This window comes from Chiloscyllium punctatum, chromosome 13 (genome assembly GCF_047496795.1).
Source record: "Chiloscyllium punctatum isolate Juve2018m chromosome 13, sChiPun1.3, whole genome shotgun sequence".
Classification (NCBI taxonomy): domain Eukaryota; kingdom Metazoa; phylum Chordata; class Chondrichthyes; order Orectolobiformes; family Hemiscylliidae; genus Chiloscyllium; species Chiloscyllium punctatum.
In genome coordinates, this window is record NC_092751.1 from 108,306,808 (window position 1) to 108,332,254 (window position 25,447).

The 25,447-nt window shown below is 39.3% G+C and overlaps 1 protein-coding gene across 4 annotated transcripts in view; it reads left to right on the top strand.

Moving 5' to 3' along the window:
• Positions 1-25,447, top strand: part of ccser2a (coiled-coil serine-rich protein 2a) — a 616,376-nt gene that overhangs the window by 134,377 nt on the left and 456,552 nt on the right. For all 4 annotated transcript variants that reach the window (XM_072583583.1, XM_072583585.1, XM_072583586.1 and 1 more), the window contains one exon: positions 18,671-18,761. In XM_072583583.1, coding sequence (XP_072439684.1) covers positions 18,671-18,761 — 91 coding nt within the window. The remainder of the gene's footprint in view (positions 1-18,670; positions 18,762-25,447) is intronic.

Genomic DNA, 25,447 nt, shown 5'->3' on the forward strand with positions numbered 1-25,447 from the left:
ATTTAGGTCAAACTTGAGAATTGAAAATGTCACTGTTTTTCTGACTAAGACACTTCAGAGACAACCACCTTGGACTTTTCTTGGATTTACTGAGCTGATTCTGAAGAAACTCTAATTGATTAACATTTGAGTATAGTAATTTAAATTGATGTTTTCAGTTACACTAGCAGCAATCTAGATAATCAAGCGTTCCTTCCAATGTGAAGAATATAATGAGTGCAAAACACTCCCTGTGCTGATTATAATAGTAGTGTCCTTACTTCGTATTGATGACACTTTTGTTCTCCAGAAATAAACCAAGCAGATACAAAAGTTTTCTTGAGAAGTGAGCTTGGGAATTATTTGCCTTCAGAACGATTTATTTTTGTGCAGCAATCATTTAATTAAATGACAAACCCCCCACCTGAACCATTTCAATTAATGCCTCTACGTGCATTCTTACCTGTTTTGAAGATGATGGATGGTAAGTTATGAACAGTTTGGCATACACTACACATTGACAACATCCATTTCCTTAAGGTGGTTTTGCATGCATACGAAGCTGTGTAACTAGCAACAGCATCAGTAGACCTCCTTGTAAAGCCATTTAAAACTGCTTTCAGCAGAGGCTTTATGACAGTTGAAGTTAAGTAACTACACAAAGTCTTTAAGAGCCTGAGACTTGTACAGTTTTAGCTATGAACAAGGAGCAGGAACAGACTAATCGGCCCTTCAAGCCTGCCCAGCGCTCAACAAGATTGTGACTATTCTAATAGCAACCTCAAATCCATATTCCTGTCTATCTCTTCCTGTCTACCTTTTACTCCCTTGTTTAAAAATAATCTAATCTTCTGCCTTAAAATCATTCAAAGACTTTACTTCCACCACCTTTTCAGGAAGAGAGATCCAAAGATGCATGGCCCTCTGAGTGAAAATGTTTTGCCTCATCTCAGTTTTAAAAGGACCATCTGATACTTAAGCAGTAAGCCCTAGTTCTTTATCCTCTTTATAAGAGGATGCATCCGTTTCACCTCTACCATGACAGCCTAGTCTGTCCAACCTTTGATTATAAAAAAGCCCGCTCATTCCAGGTATTCACCTGGTAAACCTTCTCTAAACTGCTTCCAGTACACACACATCCTTAACTAAGTGACTAATACTGAACTTTGTATTTAAGATGTTATCTCACCAGTTATGCTCCACATAACTGAAGCATACTCTCCCTACCTTTTTATTCATTTCCCCTCCAATAAAGAATAACATTTTATTATCTTTGTTAATTGCTTGTTATACCTGTATACTAGCCTTTTGTGAGCCATTTACTAGGATACCCAGATCTCTGTTTATTTGCAATCTCTCACCATTTAGATCATTTTTTTTATTAATCCCCTGCCAAAATGGACACTTTCACATTTTCTCACATTATACTCTATTTCATTGCTCATTCACTTAACTTTTTTTTTTGTAGCTTCCTCATATCCTCTTCACAATTTACTTCCCTCCCAAAAAAAAAGAATCCAGGTAAAGTTTCCCATCCCTGGCGCGTTGCTATGTCTGTATTTCAGTCTGGAGCTAATAACCTCTAAGCTGCTTGAACTCCAGACAGTTCAGTAAGTGTGTCTGCTGTGGGCCAACTTGGTACCCAGGAGCTCCCACATGCTGCAGCTGTGATACATTAGCTGCAGGTAGAGTAGAGTGATAGCAACGAATAGTACAGTCTTAACAGTTAAAAGGTACTTAAACGGTTCAAAGTATTTCTTATTGTTCTGTCTTGCTTTTCTGTACAGCTTGATTTATTTTGGAGCATTTTGATTGGTCGGTCAGAGTGTTGAGCCCAATTCCAGAATTGAGAACAGATAATCTAAACCAAATGTCTCATAGATGATGTCTGACTTGTCAGATAGTTAACGATGCTACAATTACTAAGGCACTATTCCAAAAAGTGCACGGATTTCTCAGCCAGTGAATCTTGATGATTCAGCACATTGCTGTTTGTGTAAAGGGGCTGTCACATTCTCCTACTTATAAATAATTATGGCATTCCAATATAAATATATACTTCAATGCTTCCATGTTGAAAGACTCAATGACTGTATGTAACATTGTGCAAATATTACTAAGTGGTGTGATGAGGTGCTTTGTAAATGCAGTTTCCTTATTATTTCTAAATGTGTGCACGCAGCTTTAGGATTGCTGCTGCCCCTTTGATTAGTCTGCTTATTGGTTCCCACTTGCCTATTGGGAAATTGCAAAATAAATTTTTCTGATCACTTCTGTCAACCAATCAATAACAGGCAGTTTAAAGATTGGGATCATAACATAATTTTCTTTTATTGCAGAGAGGCTTTTGAAGTGTGTCTATGCAACTAACTAGATTACTTACAGTGTGGAAACGGGCCCTTCGGCCCAACAAGTCCACACCAACCCGCTGAAGCGCAACTTACTCAGACCCATTACCCTATATTTACCCCTTCATCTAACACTACGGGCAACTTAGCATGGCCAATTCACCTAACCTGCACATTTTTGGAGTGTGGGAAGAAACCAGAGCACTCGGAGGAAACCCACGCAGAAACGGGGAGAATGTGCAAACTCCACACACAGTTGCCTGAGGCGGGAATTGAACCCGGGTCTCTGGCGTTGTGAGGCAGCAGTGCTAACCACTGTGCCACCGTGCTGCCCAGGGGGAATCTGGATCGACAAATATTTGAAAGCTTCCTTTTTCTTGAGTTCTTTGTCTGGTGGCAGGTCCCACCCACTGCATCATTATTTCCATCCTGGCTAAAACAAAGAAGCAGTTTTCTGATCCATCCTCCTCAAAATGAGGAATTTAACCCTGTGATGTTGACACCATCCTAATCCCTCCATCCCTTAAGTGAATGCTGTGACAGCATGCATTTTTATATGCATGGATTATTTTTTGGAGATGTAATCAATGATAGGGGCTACAATTCCCTAGCCCTCCCATAACTGACCAGGAATGTCTGTCACTTTTACTGCCTGCCACTGGCACTTACTGGAAGGATTTGTTGATTGATGCTCAGTCATACCCCTTCCTGCGTCATGAAGTCCTGGTGAACAACTTGAACTCTGTACTTCTGGCTCAGAGGCAAGGAAGCTACCCACTACGTCATAAGACTTCAGAGATTTGACATGATCAAGCAGGAAATCACAAAGGCGCCAGTAGCTCATGGAGCTGCATGGGCAATCTGTTCTGGTGATCCACTGCTGGGCCATCTAAATAATACGCAGATGATGGCATGTTAATAAGACGATAAAACGTAAGAGAAGAAATTAGGCCATTTAGCCCATTGAGTCTGCTCCACCATTCAATCATGGCTGATAAGTTTTTCAATCCCATTCTCGTGCTTTCTCCCTCTAACCCATAATATTTAATAACATTTGTTCCCGCCCTTTTTATTCACTTGTAAGACATGAGTGTCACTGGCTGGGCCAGCATTTACTGCCGGGTCCTTAGTCGCCCTTGAGAAAGTGTTGGTGAGCTGCCGCATTGAACTGCTGCAGCCCATGGTACTCCAGATTGTAGGGTAATCACAGTATGGCAGAATGAGCTGTGGAAAATGACCTGGACAAATTATGTAAGCTAAGGATCACAGGTAGAATTTAATGTAAATTCTGTATCAGTGCAAATGGTATGAGATATAGAAACAAAAACAACAGAGGAGTAAATTGAGCAAGATTATTATTTAGGCTTCAAGATCACCCAAGCAGTACAATGGCAGTATTAAGTTACTGCGAGGCTGTTGTCAGATTTATGCAGTCCCATTAACCACTTTAAGAGGAAGCTGGATGCCTGAGTGCCTATTTAAGGTTGGAATTGAAGGTTATAAGGTGAAATATAAGCCAAACCAATAAAATAGCTAATGGATGACTAGGTCCAGTCCTTCAAGACCACTGAAAATGTCATCAGTAAAAAACATATAGGCAAGCTTGAATAATAGAGATGGAATCTTTAGATTAATTATTGGAGCTTGATTATCATTGAGCTTGGGCAAGTTTTGACACAGCCTTAAACTTTTGTTGAGGGAAAAGGGATAAAAGTTAAGTATTTAGTTTGATTCTTTGGCAGATCTGAAGGGAGGCACTATGTAGTGGTAAAGTCACTGTATTGGGAATGCAGATACCAGGCTAATGCTCCAGTTACATGGCCCCATATTCCACCATGACAGCCAGTAGATGTTGAATCTAATTAATAAAGATATGGAATTAAAACCTGTCCTAATGATGACCCTGAAACCATTGATGATTGTCAGAAAAATACATCTAACTCATGGATGTCTTTATGCCATCCTTATCTGGTCTGGCTAACATGACTCCAGACCCACAACAACGTGGTTAACTCTTAAACTCACCACTAACCATTAAGAAACCGAAATAAAGAAATGAAACCAGATGGACATGTCCTTGAAGACAGCAATGGCAAACACATTCCTGTTGACCCTGCAAAGTCTTCCTATCTAGCATCTAGGAACTTGTGCCATAATTAGAACTGTCCCACGGATGACTCAAGAACAACCTGATTTTGACTTTAAATGTTATTCTGACAGTATAACCATCTTCCAGGCACCACCATCACCATCCATGAGAGGTGGCAGCATATTGTTATATAAAGCCACAAGATAAAGAAGCAAAATTAGACCATTTGGCCCATCGAGTCTGCTCTGCCATTCAAACATGGCTGATCTGTTTCTCAAATCCATTCTCCTGCCTTCTCCCCATAACTTTTGATCCCCTTATTAACAAGAACTTATCTATCTCTGTCTTGAGTATGTTCAATGACTTGGCTCAATGGCGTGGTAATGAGTTCCACAGATTTACCACCCTCTAACAGATGAAATTCTTCCTCATCTCAGTTTTAAAGGGTCAGCCCCACACTCCAAGAGTGTACCCCTGAGTTCTAGTCTGTCCTGTTTGTGGAAACATCTTCTCTATGGCCATTAACCAGGCCCCTCAATATTTTGTGAGATTGACTGAGATTCCCCTCCATGTCCTTCTAAACTCAATCGAGTACAGACCCAGAGTTCTCAACTGCTGCTCATATGTCAATCCCTTTGTTCTTGTAAACTTCCTTTGGAACCCCTCTGATGTCAGCACATCCTTTATATATATGGGGGGGGGGGGTGGGGGTGGAGAGTAAGCGATAGCTGGAGATAGAACCCAAAGAGAGGAAAATAGTTTGACAGACAAAAGAATGATTGATTAAGGTGGAATGAATAGCTGCCAATGGGGACTGTTAGTGGTTGACAATGGGTAGTGTATAATAGCAGCCCATGTGATAACAAGGCATGGTATGAGGGGGTGAGAGAGAACTTAGGGAATGTTCCCAAGCTCTAAAAGTGTTGAAATGGATATTAAGTCCAAAAGGCTGCAGGGTTTGCAAGCAGAAAATAAGTTGCTGTGGTTCCAGCTTGTGCTGAGCTTCACTGGAGCACTGTAACAGGCCCAGGACACAGATGTTGGCCAGAGGGTGGGTGGGCGAAGTGTGTGAAGTGGTAAGCAACTGGAAGCTCAGAGTCTTTTTTGCAGACCGAACACAAGTGTTCTGCAAAGCGGTCACCCAGTCTGCGCTTCATTTCCCCAATGGAGGTGGACCAGTACCTTGCCTCTAGCATGAGGTGTTATCTTTTTAGGCAGCCTCATGTGTGGAACCTTGTCACAGACCTTCGAAAAAACCAAATAGATTGTGGCCTCCCCTTAGTATGCTGCTTCTTCCTGGGCTGAATTTCTGCTGTGCCTCTCAAATTGTCTTCAGAAACTGCCACTGCTGCTTCTCTGTATTCCCTGCTAGACACCCCTGATCAACTCTGATCAGCATCTCCCCCATGTCTCAGTCAGAAGGTTGTTCCTCTGGGAGTTTTCAACACCAATGCTGGACCTCTCATCTTGTAGCATCAGGTCAAATGTGAGCAAGGAGACCTCCTGCTATTAGCCCCCACTTCTAATGCATAGTGGCCATCAGCAGCACACTTGTATTCAGTCACAATCTGAAGCTTCATAGCCTGGTATATCCACCACTTTACCATTACCATAATGCCAGGAGATCAGTCCTGGTTCAATGAAGAGTGCAGGAGGATATGCCCCGAGTAGCAACAGATACACTGACAAATGAGGTGTCAGTCTGGTGCAACTATAATACAGGAGTACTGGCTAAACTGGAATCAGCATTTGATCAATTGACCTAAGAACTCCCACAACTATACATCAGATCTAAGGTTTGCAATCTTACCCGTTGGGAATGATGCTAGACAATTAAATAACTCCTTGGAAGAGAAGGCTCCGTACATCTACCTATCGTTAATGATTGGGGATGCCAGCACAACTGTGTAAAAGACAAACTGAATGCATTTTCATCCACTATTGACTAAAACTGCTGTATGGTTGATCCATCTCAGCCTCTTTCTCTGTTCCTTACCAACACAGATTCTAATTTTCATCTAATTCACTTCAGTCCACATGATATCAAGGAATAGGTGTTGATGTTGGATACTTTCAAGTCTGTGAGCACTGACAACATTCTGGCCATTGTACTTGTGCTTTGTAATTGGCAGTGCCTGAGCTAATCTATTCCAATAGAGTTATTACACTGGCATCTACCTGGAAATGTGGAAAATGATTGCGGTACACCATGTTCCCAAAAGAAGGACATACCCAACCTTACCAATTACCTTCCTGTATTCCTACTCTTCATAGCCAAGTGGTTGAAGATATTATCAACAGTTCAGACCTGCTCATTGATGCTCAGGGCCATTCAGCTTTTGAGCTCATTACAGCATTATTCCAGAAATTATTAAAGTAGTTGAACTTTAGGAAGGTGAGAGTGACTCCCATTGACATGAAGACATCATGATGCTACACTTCTCCAGCTTCCACCCTAAATATATTAAAGCAGCCATTCTCTATGGACAAGCTCTCTGCATACACAGGATCTGTTCAAATGAGGAGGAATATGACAGGCACTTGGAAGTACTCAAGGATGCCCTCATAAGAACTGGGTATGATGCTCAACTCATTGACTACCAGTGGCACAGCAAGAAACTGTAATGACTTCCTCAGGAGACAGACACTTGCTGCAACCAACAGGGTACCCTTTGTTGTCCAGTACTTCCCAGGAGCTCAAAAACTATGCCATGTTCTTCGTGGCCTGCAACACATTATCAGTGAGGATGAGCATCTCACCAAGACCTTCCCCACACCTCCATTTCTCGCCTTTAAGCAACCATCAAAGCTCAAACAGATCATTGTTTTCAGCAAACTGCCTGGCTGTCAGGACAACACCATACGACTTTGTTACAGTAGACGCTGCAAGACATGTCAGAGTGTTAACGCGGATACCACCATTACACGTGGGGACATCTTCCACCATGTACAGGGCAAGTTAGCCAATGTTGTTTATCTCATACGCTGTAGACAAGGATGTCCTGAGGCATGGTAAGTTGGTGAGGCCGAGCAGAGGCTATGGCAACAGATGAATGGGCACCGCGCAACGATCAACAGACAGGAGTGTTCCCTCCCAGTCGGAGAACACTTCAGTGGTTCAGGACATTCAACCTTGGACCTTGAAGTGACCATCCTCCAAGGCAGACTTTGGGACAGGCAACAATGCAAGTGGCTGAGCAGAGGCTGATGGTCACGTTCAGTACCCATGGAGATGGCCTCAACCGGGACCTTAGGTTCATGTCACACTACAGGTGACCCCACTGCACTGCACACACGCACACGCTCTCTCACGCACACTCCTACAGACCCATACACACATGCAGATCCTCTCATACACAAGATCTCTCTCATATGCTCACACATGCACCCTCTCACAGACTTACACTCCTTTTACACTCTCACTCACACATATACACAAACACACTCTCTCACACAGACACCCATACCCTCCCCACACATACACACGCACACACAAGTTTGTGGGGTGAATTTGTAGTTGCAGAATTACATTTTATTTTGCTCAAAAACTGCATGAATCCATGTAAGATTTTGTAAATCCCTTTTTAAGGTTAGAATCAGTCTGAACATTGGGGCACAGACAGCCTCACACAGTGTACCTCACACCTTCAGTGCATTATCTGGGCCAACATGGCACCTTTTGCTAAAGTTCACGTGAGAATGTAACTTTAAGAAAATTCTGGAATTCACATTTGAAAAACCTGAAACCAACATGTCCATTCTAAAAGATGAGAGACTTACAAATAATCCAGGTCTTTTTCAATATATAACTGTTATATCACTGTTATCTGTTGCGATAGATTCTGTGTCCTACGAACTTATACTCCACAACCACCTGATGAAGGAGCAGTGCTCTGAAGGCTGGTGTTGTCAAATCAACTTGTGAGACTTTTAGCTGCTGTTGTGATTTTTAACTTAAGACATCATTTGGAAGACTTGTTATGAAGGTGTCCTAATAGAACTGGAGTCAATAGAAATTATGGGAAAATGGCATGGTGGTTCAGTGGTCAGCGCTGCTGCCTCACAGCACCAGGGTCCCAGGTTTGATTCCAGCCTTGGGCAACTGTCTGTGTGGAGTTTGCACGTTCTCCCCGTGTCTGCGTGGGTTTCCTCCGGGTGCTCTGGTTTCCTCCCACATTCCAAAGATGTGCAGGTCAGGTGAATTGGCCATGCTAAATTGCCCATAGGTTAGGTGCGTTAGTCAGAGGGAAATGGGTCTGGGTGGGTTACTCTTTGGAGGGTTGGTGTGGACTTGTTGGGCCGAAGGGCCTGTTTCCACACCGTAGGGAATCTATCTCCACTGATTGATGTCAGACCTGTGGTTCAAATCGTCATTTAGTAGAAGAAGAACTTGAGTATTGTTGAAAAAGATTTTTTTTAGCTAGTATTTGAAATGTTTCAGCAAATGGTTGTGTTTGTTAGTGATATCATCTCAGTCCCAGAACATTAGCTTGAGGAGCTCCTGCACTGGTGTCTTTAGTCTAGCCATCTTCAGTTACTTCGTCTATAATCTTCACTTCAGAGGGGATGTCTGCTTATGACTGACCAACTCTCAGCATCAATCACAACTCTTCCAATGCCAAAGTAGCCAGAAGCTGAATCGTATCAGTCATATAAATATTTTTGTCTATAAAGGTAGGTCAGAGGCAGACTCCCCAAAGCCTGTCCACTATTTACAAGGTATAAGTTAGGGACATGATGGAATATTCTTCACCTACGTAGCTGGGTACAATTCCTATGATATTCAAGAGACTTGACACCATCCAGGAAAAAGCAGTCCACTTCACTGGCACCATATCCACAAACATTCAGTATTCATACCCTTTACTACTGATGTACATTGGAAGCAGTATAGCAACTACAAGATGTACTACAGCAACTCACTAAGTCTCCTGCAGCAGCAGTATCCAAACCCATGACAACTCTCATCTAGAAAGACAAGTTAGATATATGGGAATATTACCACCTGCAATTTCCTCTTCAAGCTGCATAGCATGCTGACTTGGAACGGTTGTTGTTCCTTTACTGTTACTGAGGTGAAATGCTGGAATCCTCTTTCTATTAGCACAGTGGGTGTACCTCAATGTGCCCTCGACTACATCAGTTCAAGTCGGCCGTTCAGCACTACCAGAGATGGGCAATAATCGCTGCACTTGTAAGGACTGTGCACATAACACTAAATAAATAAAAACATTTGTACTTAAATATGATGTATGGTTTTATTGTTTTTTGTGATGCTTTTCTGATTTTTAAAACTTTGGTTCCTAATTTGTTTTGATTTTGCTGTTCCCATCATGAAGCAATATCTGCAATGTTTGGCGGTAAAATTTCTGTTCTGGGTATAGTTAGAAACCTGGATAAAAATTGTTTATCCAAAATAATGCCTTGGAATAAATCTGAAATATAGCACAGTTTGGTGCCCAGCCTTTTTACACTTTGCTCTGCGTTTTCATACAAGTTACAATGCAGCAGAATGTGAAAGACTATCATGATGCATTGTAATATGTGATTTAGTAGATGCCTCATTGCAAAGCAATTCCACCTATTTAAAACTGAAGCATTTTCACTGTAACTCATTTATACTTAGAGCATTCTTCAGTAAATTATATGCTTCGATGACTTTGAAACCAGGGATAACACATTTTATTTATTCTATAATAGACATACCAGTGTTTACAATCCCATCAGGTTTCCAATATAACTTGGAATTCTTGTAAATTGGAAGAATTAAACCATCAAATGTCACATAAGTTGGTGAATACTTCAGTGAATTCCAAGGATATCTCTTTATATTTTTTATAAGTGAATAATGCTTACTATTTTATTATTTTGGGGTAATGGATTTAGTCCCAGCTAGGACATCAGAAATAACCTGTGTTAACATAGTTTTGTATTTTCGGAAATGACCATAGCAATGCATTTAAGGTGCATAAAAAGCTATTACGTGTGAGGTTAATATAGGAGAATAAAGCAAAAAGATGATATGCACAAAACCTTCCATCCCTCCTATTTAATGCATGACATACATTTAAAAAGAAGGGAACATTGATGATAACAATTCTGTAAATTGTGGATATTCTTGTTAAACAGTTGAATGTGTGCCGGATGGGGACAAAGTCCATCTTGTGTAGCCGTTTTCCCTGTTTTGTCGGCACAGCTTCAGCATGAAACCTGAGTGAATTGTTTGCATGTACTGTTTGCTTGCACTTAACTCACAGTATGGCTGCACCATAACTCAAGAATTGACTGCTTGCTTTTATTTTCTGTGGCTGATGCCATCAGAGTTTCTGAAGCTAATGGCAGGTTGTATTCATTTATGATGTGATACTAAAACTGCTGTCAGTACAATTTACAAGTATATACACAAATGTATTTGGGAAAGGAGCAAGAGAAACGTACAACTACAATCACCTAGATGGATTGAAGGAGGACTAATATTCCATTAGAGTGCATTGAAACTGCAAGTTTATACATATCTCTCAAAATGTGCTGTCCATATGCGTGCACTTCGTGAGTCTTTCCCTTGTCCAATGTTCATAACAAAACCTCTTTAGATTAACTTACAAAATGTTAATAAACTGTCCCTTCAGTAGAGATGCTGCAGTGCTTCTGCTAATGGGAGGGTAGAATTGCAATGTGGCTGTTCTGACAGGTTCATGGCTATTATAAAATCAGTTCTTATAAATTGGAATCAAAATAATTAACCCTTCATTGTGACAATAATAAAGCAATAGGAGATAAAGTTTTACAGTTAGATTGTGTGCAGAAAAATAAGTGTAAAATAAAATGTAGGTAATTATCAGTTGGTACATTGTACTGCCTCAATCATCGAGTCTTCAGAACTTATATTGTAGAAGGAAGACATCTGACCTGTTGTGTGTCCATGGTCCTTCAAAAAGTTGTGATTAGCTCCAAGTCCTAGTTTTTTTTTGTCTGCAACACTGCAAGTTCTTCATGTGTAAGTACCTGTCCAAATTTGTTTTAAAATAATAAATAGAATCAGTTTCCACTACCTTTTCAGATTGAGTGTTCCAGATTGCAACAACTCAGTTAATAAATTTTTCTTTGTCGCCTCCTCAAGAACTTCTGCCAATTGGATTTGGAATTGGTGTCTCTACATTTTGAACACTTGCCAGAGGGAATACCATTTCTCCATGTATGTTTTCAAAAATCATCATCCTGGAAACTTCAATTGGGAGAAATTACTTCATTCTAAGCATGATGAATATTTTGAACTGGGTACCTCGGACAATTGTGGATGTACCATAACTTAATAGTGTTAAGGCTAGGATAGATTTTGATGCCTTAAGGTATATGGGAATGGACAGGAAAGTGAAGCTGAGGCCCAGGATTAGCCATGAGTTACATGCTCGATGGACCACAAGAACTACACCTCCTATTTCTGTGTTCATTTGTTCCCTGATTTGGGAAAACAATTATAATCTTTTCCATTCTTTCCTCATAATTGAAATCCTTCATCCCTGCTATTGCCCTTATTCCATTCAAAGATTTTTCAACTTTCCTGAAGTGTGGTGCTGAGAATTATTCACCGTCATCGAACTGAGGTTGAACCACTGGTTTGTAAAGATTATATCTAACCTCTGGCCCTTTTATATTCTGTTCCTCTAGAACCCAGATTAACCCACATACTTTTTTTTAGCCACCTTATCAGTCAGCCCTGTTACCTTTTAAGGATTTGGTTGTATGGACACATATTCAACCACACTTTTCAAAATCCATTCAATACAACATGACCATATAAATCCCCCCCAAAGTTCAAACTTGTGCACACTGAACTTCAACTGGCATGGTTGTGTCCATTTCAACATCCACTCTGCCATTCTGAAACCTGGGGCTATCCTCCTCTCTGCAGAATGATATTTTAGAAGCTGTGATTCTAATTCTGGCTGCTGAAGTGATAATTAATTATAATTGGATTCATTTAACATCCATCACTTGATAAAGAGCACAGTTCGCAATAGGCAGCCAAAAAATAAAACAAGGCCATAATTTGTAACAATGACAGTGCTGAGTTTTTGGGGTGAGTATTTTTAACTTTATTTTTTCATTAACTTTATAATTTTAATTGTGTTACTTGTAGTTTTGAATGTTTTGTGCTGAATTGTTGAGTCTATATGTTGTTACAGATACAAATGAACAACCTTTCTGGCCACTAATTCTCTTAGAATTCATTTGTCCTAAAGTGATTAGATTTTACTCTGATTTAGTTATCTGTGTATGAAGAGAAGATATTTGACTTCTAATACTTTTAACTTGTTCATGTTGTGCACTTGATGTATCAAAAAGCTAGGTCAGAGTATTGTGAATCTTTGTGAAGTCAGTTTCCTGATTGATATTGATTTCACACAGTGGCTGGTGTAGCAAGGTTGAGTATTTTTACTTGGGTGTATAGATGCACAACATTGAAGCTACAGGATTGGTGGAAAAAGCAGGAAGAAAGCACACAGTAATGTGAGCTTTATTAATAAAGTGCTTAGAGTATAAAAGCAAGAGGTAATGTTGAATTTGAGCGAGGCACTTGTCATACAGTTATTGAGTCATACAGCATCAAAACAGACCCTTCGGTCCAACCAGCCCATGCCGTGCATAATCCTAAACTAAACTAGTCCCGCCTGCCCTGCTCCTGGTCCACCTCCCTCCAAACCTTTCCCATTCATGTACTTATCTAAGTCTCTTTTTACCATTGTAATTTGGCCTGCATCCACCACTTCCTCAGGAAGTTCATTCCACATGCGAACCATCTTCCGTGTAAAATAAAAAATGTGCCCTGCATGTCTTAAAAAAATTCTCTCCTCTCACTTTAAAAATATGCTTCCTTCACTTGAAATCCCCCATCCTAGGAACAGGACACCTCCCATTAGCCCTATCCATACATCTCATGATCTTATAAATCTCTGGAAGAGCATCTCTCAACTTCCAATGTTCCAGTGCAAAACTTCCAGCCTATCCAGCATTTCTTTACAGCTCAAACCTTCACCAGTGTTCTGTACAACCAAAACATCACTTCAAACTCCTATACTCAAAGGACTGAGCAATGAATGCAAGCTTGTCAAATGCCTTTTTAACCACGCTATCTATAGGTGATGCAAATTTCAAAGAATTATGTCCTTGAATCTCTAAGTTCCTCTATTTGACAATGCTACCAAAGGCCTAACCATTAACTGTATAAGTCCTGCTTCTGTTTGTTTTTAGAATTATAATTAGAATCCCTACTGTGTGGAAACGGGCCCTTTGGCCCAACAAGTCCACACTGACCCTCTGAAGAGTAACTCACCCAGACCCATTCCCCCACCCTATATTTACCCCTGACTAATACCTCACATTAGACCTCAACTGAAATACTGTGTACAATTCTAGGTGCCCTATATAGGAATGATGTGAATGCATTGAAGATCGTGCAGAAGAGATTTATGAGAATGGTTCCAGGAATTTGAAACTTTTCCGTTATTGGGAAGAACAGTAGCCTCATTGTCTGAAACCCCACATGTGAATTGTTTCCACAGGAGGACAGTTGTGGAGTCATGATGGGAGAGAAGGAAGCCATTTGAACACTGAGTCAATGCCCAGGTTTCTTTAGAGCAGTCCACTCCTCCTCCATTCCTCCACTCTATCCCTTTAGCCCTGTAAACTTATTTCCTTCCAGTTCCCATTTAATTTCCTTTCTAATTCATTCATAGATGCCTCTTCCATCAGACCCCAATGAGAGGCAATCTTATTGAACGTGATTCTTCTGGAAGTTGACAGGAAAGTCTCTCTTCCTTTTGTGGGAGAGCCTCAGACCAGAGGTCATAACCTCAGAATATGGAGTTGTCCTTTTTAATAAAGATGAGGTGGAAGGTTTTTCTTCCAGAGGGTAGTGTAATTTTGGAATTCTTTACTGCAAAGGGCTGTAGAGGCTGGGCCATTACGTATGTTCACGGCTGAGATAGACTGAATTTTATTCCGTACAGGAATTGAAGATTATAGGGAAAGAGCAGAAAGTGGATTTGAAGAGTATGTTAAAAATCACACAACACCAGGTTAAAGTCCAACAGATTTATTTGGAAGCACTAGCTTTCGGAGTGCTGCATCTTCATCAAGTGGTTGTGGAGAATAAGATTGTAAGACACAGAATTTATAGCAAAAGTTTACAGTGTGATGTAACTGAAATCATATATTGAAAAAGACCTGGATTGTTTGTTAAGTCTCTCATCTTTTAACTAAAATGGTCATTCTAAAAGCTGAGAGACTTAACAAACAATCAGTACAGGAATTGAAGAATTATAGGGAAAGAGCAGGAAAATGCAATGAGGTAGAGGATCAGCCATGATCATCTTCAATGGTTGAGCAGGCTCTATGGCAAAGTGGCATACTCCTGCTCCAATTTCCATGTTTTCATGAGGCTTAGAATTGTTCACCAGCTTTTTATGTAATACTTCGTCAATAGGATCTTCATAAGTGGATCAAGAATGAGATGACCAAGTTTAAAGTTGATTTGCAAAAAAAGTGATGCGAGAAAGAACAGTTTTCATCTATCATATCAATTATCTTCCTTTTTGTGACTCTGTCTGTTGCTTCATCAGAAAGAAAAGTTAGTTGAGTATGATCTGCTTTGTACAACTCTGTGCTGTACTCTTTAAATCTTTCCAAATTCCTGTTGTTTGGTTCATTAATTATTATTTCTAAAACCTCACTCATCACTGACGTTAAAGTGATCAGCCTGTAGTTACTGTGCTTCTGTTGTTTCCACTCTTGGAGTAGCAATCTGGGATTCAAGCATTAGATCAGGTGACTTCATCCTCTTCCTTAGCAGATACTGATATAAAGTACTCGTTAGGTTTTCAGGCCTTTCCCCTGCCTCTTTACTGATCTCACTGTTTGTCTCTAATAGATTACATTCCCTACAGTATGGAAACAGGCCCTTCGGCCCAACAAGTCCACACTGACCTTCTGAAGAGTAACCCATCCAGACACATTTCCCTACATTAACCCCTGGCTAATGCACCTAACACTATGGGCAATTTAGCATGGCCAATTCACCTGACTTGCACATCTTTTGAAATGTGGGAGGGAACCGAAGCACCCGGAGGAAACCCACGCAGACACTGGGAGAATGTGAAAACTCCACACAGACTCCACTCAAGGCAGGAATCATAGCCAGGTCCCTAGCGCTGTGAGGCAGCAGTGCTAACCACTGAGCCAACGTGCCGCCCACAATAGGCCCCACTCCAGCTGTTATTGCTGATTTATTTGCATGCCATCGGCTGATGTACTTTGGATTTCCTTTTGTGTTTGTAACCATTCAGTTTACAGATTCTGTCTTCACCAGCCTTATTTTACTTTTCTTATCAACTTATTTGTTGTATTTGGCCTGATTCTCACATGAAGGTGATAAAAAAAATATTAAGGAGGTTAAGAGGTTGTTGGAAGTTAACTGTGTTGTAAAGGATACAAATGGGTTTGTTTCATGACTAGTATTTGTTAGCAAGTGGAAGGACCTACAGTTGGTATTTTGCAGGTGACAAATGCTGTTTGTGATTAATCCTGCCCATTGTTAATTATTGCTACAGTACCTCTCTGCCAGATTCTAGTGGCTGCTTCAGTTAGAAAAAATAGCGTTTGGATGCATTTAGGGAAGGAAAAAAATGTGCATTTCAACAGTGCTTTATCACTTCTCAAATGTGTGAAAGCACTTAATACACAAACCATTACTTGGAATTGAATTGGCTATTATGTCAGCAAAAGTGGCAGCTAATCTGCATGGAGGAAATTTCTGTAAACAGAACTGAGATGGACAACCAATTAGTCTCTTTTTAATGGTGTGATCTATTAGGAACTTTGGCCAGGGTACTGTTGTTTGAAGAGAGAGAGGCAATCTTCAATATTCTCTTAAGCCATTGAAACAAGCTGATGGATTGACTTTCTTCTCTAGATAATGATGCTTGAACTGATCCACCATTATGATTTATTTCACTGAAATGTCAGATGAATTTATAAGTTTGTAACATTTGTCGTCAAATTGAGCTTCTGACCTCACCCCCATTATAAAGACTCTGATTCTACCTTTGTGCCATTGCTTACTGGCTGAAGACTTCACTTCTATGTCTTTGCACCTTTTGTTTTGCCCTATTCCATTTTTTTTCTGATTGGCTTCCAATCCACCACCCTTTACTTCCAGATTGTCCAAAATTGCTGCCAGTGTCATATACTGTACCAAACCCCCACTCTCTCATAACTGGTCTCAGTAAGTGTGACCATGAAACAACCAGATTATTGTCAAGCCTGTTTGGTTCATTAGGGAAAAAATCTTCTGTTCAGAAATCAGGACTACAAATGATCCCAGTCGCACAGCAATGTAGTTGATTCTTGGTTAAAAATCACACAACACCAGGTTATAGTCCAACAGGTTTATTTGGAAGCACTAGCTTTCTGAGCACTGTTCGTTCACCAGGTTTTCCACAATTGCCTGATGAAGGAGCAGTGCTCAAAAAGTTAGAGCTTCCAATTAAACCTGTTGGACTACAATCTGGTGTTGTGATTTTTAACTTTGTACACCCCAGTCCAAAACCGCATCTCCAAATCATAGTCAATTCTTAACAGCCTTCTGAAATGACTGAGCAAGTTACCCAGTTCTGTTCAAGAGGTGCCTCATCACATCTATGAAGGGCAATTAAGAATGGCAAATAAATGCTGATCTGGCCAGTGATAACTGTATCATGAATGAGTAAAAGTTTTTTTAAAAAGTCAGACCTAATGGTTGATTATAAGAGTGGCACTGAAGCAAGTCATTGCCTGAAATCATGTGATTTATTATCCTGATAGATTGTTCAGCGCATCTCAATTTCCATATGAGAGTGTTGCTTAAAGCTCTGTTCAGAACATTAAATAACAAACCTATCCTATTACCAACAATGCTGGAAATGCTCTTAGGTCCCTCAATATCTGCATTGTGGAAGGCAAGGTAAAGTGAAATGTAAAATGTTAGATCTTTTTGATGTGGAAAAAACACCTCCTTGCGATCTTTTTATAATTCATGTTTCTAGCATTTGCTTTTGTTTCTCCCTCTATACCTCACTGATAATCACTTATGAAAAACAGAATGAGTGAATTCTATATTTATGTTCCAGCATTTAATCCAATAATAATTAAGAACTTGTTGGTTTCATTTCATAGCTTAGGAAATTTTCTGTGACAATGTGTTTCGCTCAAAAAAGTATATTACAGGAGCAGTGAGTATGAGATTTAACTTTAGTAGTTGCAGTTTCTGTAGTATATTTTCTAGCTTTTCATTCACTGGCACACTGAATCCTCTATCAAATGAATTCAGGGCTTTATTTTTATATCACATTGGATTGATTGTCGAGTCTCTCTAGTGCTACACACTGAGGTCAGTTCTTCCTTTTGTCGGATTAGATGCTTTAGTTTAGCCGAGAAATACTTCCTTTGAAATTCAGCTCAATCGTTCTTGTTCCCCATCCTTTGGCTCACGTGGGATGTTTTTCATAAACTCTTGAAAACATATCCCTCAAAAGTTGTTTGATGTCCCTGAGAGAGCTCTGAAGCAAAATGAGGGCCTCAATAAGGTGAAGGACTCAGAAGATTGTTCGTTGCTTTGTTGTGAAAGATAGTTATCAATGCAAATGGGGAACATGAGAAAGGACATTGGATTGTGTTTTTAGTGACAACAATGCACTGTTCACATCCTTTTGCCCTGACTGCTATTGGCCAAAAGGCCTCAGAGCCCAGTTTTTTTATTCACCAGTAAAGTTTTCTCTTCTTTGAAAAAGGAAAAGAAGTAACTTTTTAAATTCTACTATTTGGCATTTGTGTTTATTCTTATCATCAACAATGAGATAAGTTCCTGCTTGTCATTTGCAGTTTGTTTTTGTTAATGTGTTCCTTGCCTCTTTCCTCTCTATTAATCTATGAAATTGGAACATCATGGTTTGAATCATGAGTAACATAATAAGCAAGGAAATGTGCTTGAAAGCAATTAAAACAAAATCCAGTTGAGGACAGGTTATTTTTAAAGTTTTCAACATGGAATCTGTTAGTTACATTACAGTTCTGGAATATTTTGTGACCACAAGTTTGAATAATGGGGGTGACATTTGAACTTAGGAATGAAAACTCAGTACTTCTGCTTTAACAAGGGGAAAACAAACATCCCTCTTGCGCACATTTTTGAGCTTCTGTCTTTGCTAATTTCCTGCAGGATATTTTGAATAACCTGGAATCAGGTGATCTGGATGAAGATGATCTCATGTTGGATGTTGATCTGCCTGAGGATGCTCCTTGCAAGCTGGGTGAGTAAAGATTTACATTTAAATTTCAATAGATCCTGTGAGTAACCCACCTGAGGGGAAAGTTTATATTTCAATATCCTTCTCTCAGGAGTAATATCTGTTGTTTCTGTTGATTATGAAGAAGATATGTGATGACTGTTAAGTTTGAATGCTAAACTTGCTTTTTGTCAGCTTCTGTTGAAAACAGAAAGTTTCATGATGCAAGAATTCTTGTCCTTTTTTGCCATAAACTTGTCAACTATCTCATTTTTTTAAGGTGAAAATAAAACACATGATATCTTCAATATGTGGTGTTCCCAATACTTAATGTTAGATTTTAATTATTTCTTGTAATATTCTCAATGCAGAGACAAGACAGCAGTCCTTTTCTTAACAATATCATTGACAATCTGTTTCATGATTTTTGTGCATACAGGGCAGTTGAATTAAAGTGAAAGTAGGTGTATCAAGGATAAAAACTTTGGAGCTGTTTTCTCTCCTTGAATTCATCGTATTTTCCATTAATTTGCTTGTCTGCCTATCATCCAGGAATTACACCAGTATTAATGATTCATCTTTTTCCTAGGTGGGTGACCTTAGGATGAATGATTATCTTTGCTTGAAATAAGCTGTTTTGCAGTGACTGTTGTCTCAAGCTTCAAATACCATTGTCTTGAAATTAGAAGAATATTAAATATCGGCACGAGGTTTTAACAAGCTAATGCATTTAAAATGCTGAGAATTACACAGGAACCTCGATTATCCGGTTGGATTATTGGATATTGGATTACCTGGTAAGATCACAAGGTCCCGATGCTCGGCTAAACCACGTCATCTAGCATTTAATTATCTGGAATTCAATCAACCGAGCGAAATATTGCCTGCCCGTGTCCTTCGGATAATTGAGGTTCCTCTGTAATTGGGAATGAGGAACTTGAAAGAATTTGACATACTGCCAACATAATAGAACAAACACAAGGAGTGAAGAATTTGTTGGAGTTAATCACCTGTTTTGATAATTTCTTCTGTTGCACACTAATGTGATAGTTTTTGCTGTTGTGAAATTGAAAAGCCAAGATGATATTGTGCAATATTAATCTCTAGCATGCACTTTTTATTGAGAACTTTGTAATCAGTTTTATCAGCTTTAAAGCTTCTCTTCGGTTTCCTGATTTTTGCATTAGTTAATTGCCAGTAAAAATGACATTTTCAGTGCACAACTATCCCATTTTTAAAACAAATGGAGCTATTGATTTTTGTGACTCAGTTGTCTTCCACAGTGTTCTTGAATGTTGATGTTTGGTAGTCATGTAAATCACTACAGAAATGCAGGATTAGCTCCTTCCTTTACATTATTTCATTCCCTTTTATTTTCTCTGTGTGTTCTTTTTAATATATACTTTTTCCTAGCCTTGAGGAAGAGCTTCAGGTTTGACACATTGATTATTTTTTCTTTATAAATGCTAGCTCATGCTGAATATTCCTAGGTTTTCTGTTTAAGTATTTATTGTTAGCAAAGTGGATGTAAAATATTAAATTAGATATGGCAGGATTTTTAATCCGAATTCCTTCGAGTAAAACTGTCAAAGACCATTTCCAGGACATAGGTAGATATTGGTGAATTTAGGATATTGGGAAAAGGTCTTTCACACAAAAGTGATCAGTACTTAGAATGATCTTCCAGGTAGGATAATGAAAGACGAAACTTCAGATTAATTCAAATGAGTATGGAGTCGTCTATCTCTGTGATATTGCTTAGGTCAGGTTCGAGGGGCAATTATTTTGGAATTGGAGCATTCTAACTCAATGTAGAGTGGGTCTAATATCAGGAAATATGCTCACTCCTTTTTAATGGGGAATAGAATTATTCAAAACTGCCTTGAAGTAGGCAGTAGTTTATGATTCAGGGAGATGATGGCATTGTGGTGATGTCACTAGCCCCATAATTCAGAGCAGCCTAATGCTGGCCAAATGCAAGATGGCAGCTGGTGGAGTTTGAGTTCAGTTAGTAAAATCTGGGGTTGGGGCTGTCAGCAGAGGATTCGGTGACCTTGGAGAGGGGGATAGTCTAAGGGGTGGTTAGTAAGAGTTGCAGGTTGGGTTCTGATGTCTGTGTAAGAGCATGGTGATGATCCAATCTTCTGGGATGGGGGGAGCAGAAAGGTGGAGGGTTTCCCTCAATGTGTAAAGAACACTCTCCCTTTCTTCCTGCACTTTTAAAAGGAACTTGATTTCAATAAAATGGTATTTCCACTTCTGCTATCTTGCCCACACTAACCATATAATAGAGTGGAAATGTGAAGTTGGGATTAGTTGAGTTTTAACGAGCTCAATTAACCCTTCATTTTTATTGATATATCGTGGACAGGTTGCCAATGTCAGCATTCAACTACTTGTGAGCTTGGGGATGGGTGGATAGGAAGGTGGTGAGCTGGAGAGCCCTTTTACTTTATAAACACTCTATGCCATAAAATATGCTCAGAATAAGGAAATGCTGTGAATAAAAATGTGTGCTGCTAGTTCCACTGTGGAACTTTGTGTAATCCATTCATTTGGAGTCGATTACCTTCTATACCATCGTAACGGATCATGTTTTCACTGTATTGTGACAAACATTTCACAGCTGGCTGATCTGTGGAAAGTGAAATACAATTTCTGATCAGACACGGACCCAAATATTGACTTCTTCTTGACTTTTTCTATTTCATTCTGCAGCATTTTGTGTTCGAGCATGTGATCCTTGGCAACCTTTTGTTCTTTATTCCAGCTTCCTGAACAGATAGCTTGTTAATGCTTCTTAGATTTGATTGAAATGCACAGCACTGAGTGAGCTGGTTGACCTTTATGAAAGCATAATAATGTCATGTACGGTGTCTGTGTCACGTGTTGAGAGACTCGTGGGAGGATTTGGCAACAACAGGATTAAGCAGCTTGGCAATGTAAACTTTTGATTGCATTCTCTGATTTGCATCCTGTAGATGTAAAAGCTGAGACCTCTATCTAATGATTATGATAAGGTAATGGAGGTGAGGATGGGTTGGGGCAAATATGTGTAGATATTATATTTGACATTAATTCCAAAAATTAGAATTATAATGAAAAGCATTTCTAATTAGAACTTCATTTTGTTTTACCATTGGGAGGCAGTGTCACTCTAGAAATAATGTTTCCACTGATTTTCATTGTTGTGCTCTGGTGCAATTAATTCTTGGGATGGCATAAACTGAATGCAAAATGAAACCTTTGGTTAGATTCATTTGAAAGGGCCTCATGTTGCAGAGTGCCATCTGGTCTCCCCTGTGCCGTCATCTTATCTTTTATTTCCAAATTGTTTAACAATCACTTTGCACCAAAGATATTTGATAAGCAAATTTTATAAATTCTGGGTACAGTGTTAAAACCGAGGTCGCATTTCTTCAATGGCAGTATGTGTGTAATTCTTGATGCTAGTTCTAGGAAGTTGGAAAAAACCCATACTCAAAGGACTATGTCACAGAAAGCCTCAGTGTTCTGGTGTGAAGAAAATTATCATCCTTGTCGTTTTTATTTTTGGAAAAACAAAATTCTTTTCAGATTTAAAAAAAAATTGTATTTGTGTAATGACCAACTTATGTTTACTTAGTGGTCTTTATTCTTAATGTTGTGGACATGAGCCAACACTCAGTCACAGATGGGGCTGGATCAGAGCAGTAACAGTAGAAGAAAAAGGAATTGACTTTAAACTAGAATAAGAATGCTGAAATCAGAGCTGAGGGTATGTATAAGCAGTACCACTGGGATAGAAGCTCGCGCTCTCTATTTATTTTTGATGCTTTCTGACCCTTTTTCCCCTTCCAGTTTTTCCATTCCCCCTCAACCACTGTCACCCATATGCCAACTGTCTCCTTCTGAAAATGTTGACACATTACTCAAGTACGATGCATCCTCTGGCAGCTGTTACCATTTGCTATTCTTGTTGGGTGATCTTCGATGCCATGTGTCAGTAGACACTGGACCCAATATATTGGTGCTGCTCTCTCTTCACAGATGCTGCCTGACCTACTGGGTTTTCCCAGCAACCTCTGTTTTTGTTTCTGATTTACAGCATTCCCAGTTCTTTTGGTTTTTACTGGTGTATGGTAGTGTATGTTCTAGTATATTGTAAATGTTCACTGATGTGTATGAACTAGGATCTTTCTAGCAAAATATCGTGTGGGATATTTTGCAAAAACATTGCAAGTGCATCATGAGTTTTGCGTATCAATTACTTATTTTAATTCATAGCAGTAGGGAATAATTTATTGACCAAAAATGTGTTGTGTTAGGCAAAAATGGAGTCAAGGTGTTGCTGTGGCTCATTAGCCATAATGTGCTAGCGAGTAGTATCTCCTTTGCTCCCAGCCATCCCAATTCCCAGATTCCCATGAAACTAGTATTTTTGACAACTAATGAGGAAGGGAAATGCAGCTTGTCATCTTGGGAAGATCTAATCTATGAAACACAAGTACAATCTTGAATGGAATTATTTGTGTTGTACTTCAGGGCTTTACATTATAAATTTTCATTTATGATGGCAACCCATTTGAAATAAGCCTTTAAAACTTGATTTTCACATTAGCTAAGCTTATCAGTACTGAATTAGCACATGATTTATTTGATAGGACAATACCTTTGTGTTTAAAATAGAACTGCATTCTCAATTTGCAAAATAATTTTGCATCTTTATTAGCAATTACTTGTTTTAGAAAGAAGCTGAATTGTGTCATTTATTGCGAAGGTGAAATGCAGATTGCAGTGAATAATGAACATCAGACTACAGAATTTAATAAGTGAATTATTCAATTTAAATAGGATCCTTGGAAAAGGGGACAATGATATACCTACATTTGCCAAAGGCACATCACATTGAAACTTAACAGTTGGGCTCCTTGAGACAATAGGAACGGAAACGTTGATGAGCTGGCCTGCCCAGAAGAGGACTGATCAAATTTTTTGTTCTTGGATTTCGATGATATGTGGTCTTAGACAAATAACTGAAGAGAAAGCAGAAAGTATATACATTGCAGAGGGTAGAGTGTAGAGGAAAAAGTGGAACAAACAAAACTGAGGTTTTTGCCAGTTTGTGTGTGCACGCGCGCGCAGTTTATGCATGCAGCTGATAGAGGAAATATTGTATGTCAAAGCTGCAAAGTCAGAGTGTTGCCTGCAGCAAAATTTGTACCGTCATTGCTAATGGTGGAAAGGTTTCTCATGCCAACATCACAATGATGAACGGTGATAGCATTATGTGGTAGGTTTACCAATGCAGAGACATGTTGGACTTCGACCTGATGATGCCCTTGTTAATTTCTTGCAGTGTGGTACATTGAATGCAGTTGGAAAGGTGCTGTCATAATTTTGGAACTAATTTCTTTTTACTGCTGAGAATTAACCCGGATTTATAACAAAGCAAAATGTCCAGTAATAGATCAACTGTAGGATGTATTCGAACGTCTCTGATTAACTCGTGCAGAAGTATAGCTATCTATCCTGGAGCAAGGCATATTTTGTTCTTTGTATTATTGCAGGGACATGACATTAACATGCATTTTTGCAAATGTAAAATGTGCTTGTGGACTAAATAGACTGATATTGTAAAATAATAATGGTGTTCTTCAATAAATGAGCTGTAACAGCTCTGAAAATTGCTGTCCAAAGTGTGATTTGAAACAAAACAAAATGGTTATTTTCAGGAGACCAAGTATATATTTATTCCATGACTGTAGCATTGTTTACTCTCCACTGCTGCTACCTTTTTCACTCAGCTCAAGTATAAAGCTAGGTACCAGCCTGATGGAATTAAGTAGAATCCACAGCATTGGAACAGGCCAATTGATCCAACTAATCCACATTGCTGTTGTACTCCACATGTTCCTCCTCCCACTCTAATTACCTCTTCAACCTTGACTCTCTTCCTTTCATCGTCATGCATGCAGCAAGCTTCCTCTTAAATCTGCTTTTGCTTTGGACATCAACCACTCCACATGACATCAAATTCCACATATATACCACTGTAGAAATAAAATCTTCCAATCAGTTATATTCAGGCCTCCTTGCTCTGGACTCAAAAGCAAATGGAAACCTTTTCTGTATAAGGAAAATTAAATAAAATGAAATTTTCCAAAGGGTGGTGTCTCTCTCCACTACTCATGGACATGCTTTTCAAACCTAACTTTGATGAATTTAGATTCAAAATGATGGTTTAAGGATGAAATGTGTTTTAAAATTGTTTTTCTTTTGGATGTTACTGGAAGTAAGATCCCCTACACTGCTTAGTGTAGTTTAGTTTTATTGAGGATTTTACTCAAACCGCCGTATTATCTGGACATTTTTAATTAAAATTATGCATTGCATGATTGCATTTTAAGGAAGCTATTGAACACGTTTTGTGAGATATACCTTGGCCATTAAGAAACTCTGCAGCCAGAGGTGAATTTGTAATATGTTAGCAAGAAATGAGAATTGTTTCTGAAGATAATAGAGGCATTATAAACTTGTGGTAAAGGCTGTTGCAATCCCCAAGTAAATAAATGGATGACAGATTCTTTCTAGATAGGGTCCACCAGGGATCTGTAGATAACATTAAAAAATGGTCTACCATTGTGTCCCATCGGTACAGTGCAGTGCTAATGTTAAACCTGATCCTTGTTCCCGCTAGTATTTAGATAAAAGGTTTCTCTACAGGCGGC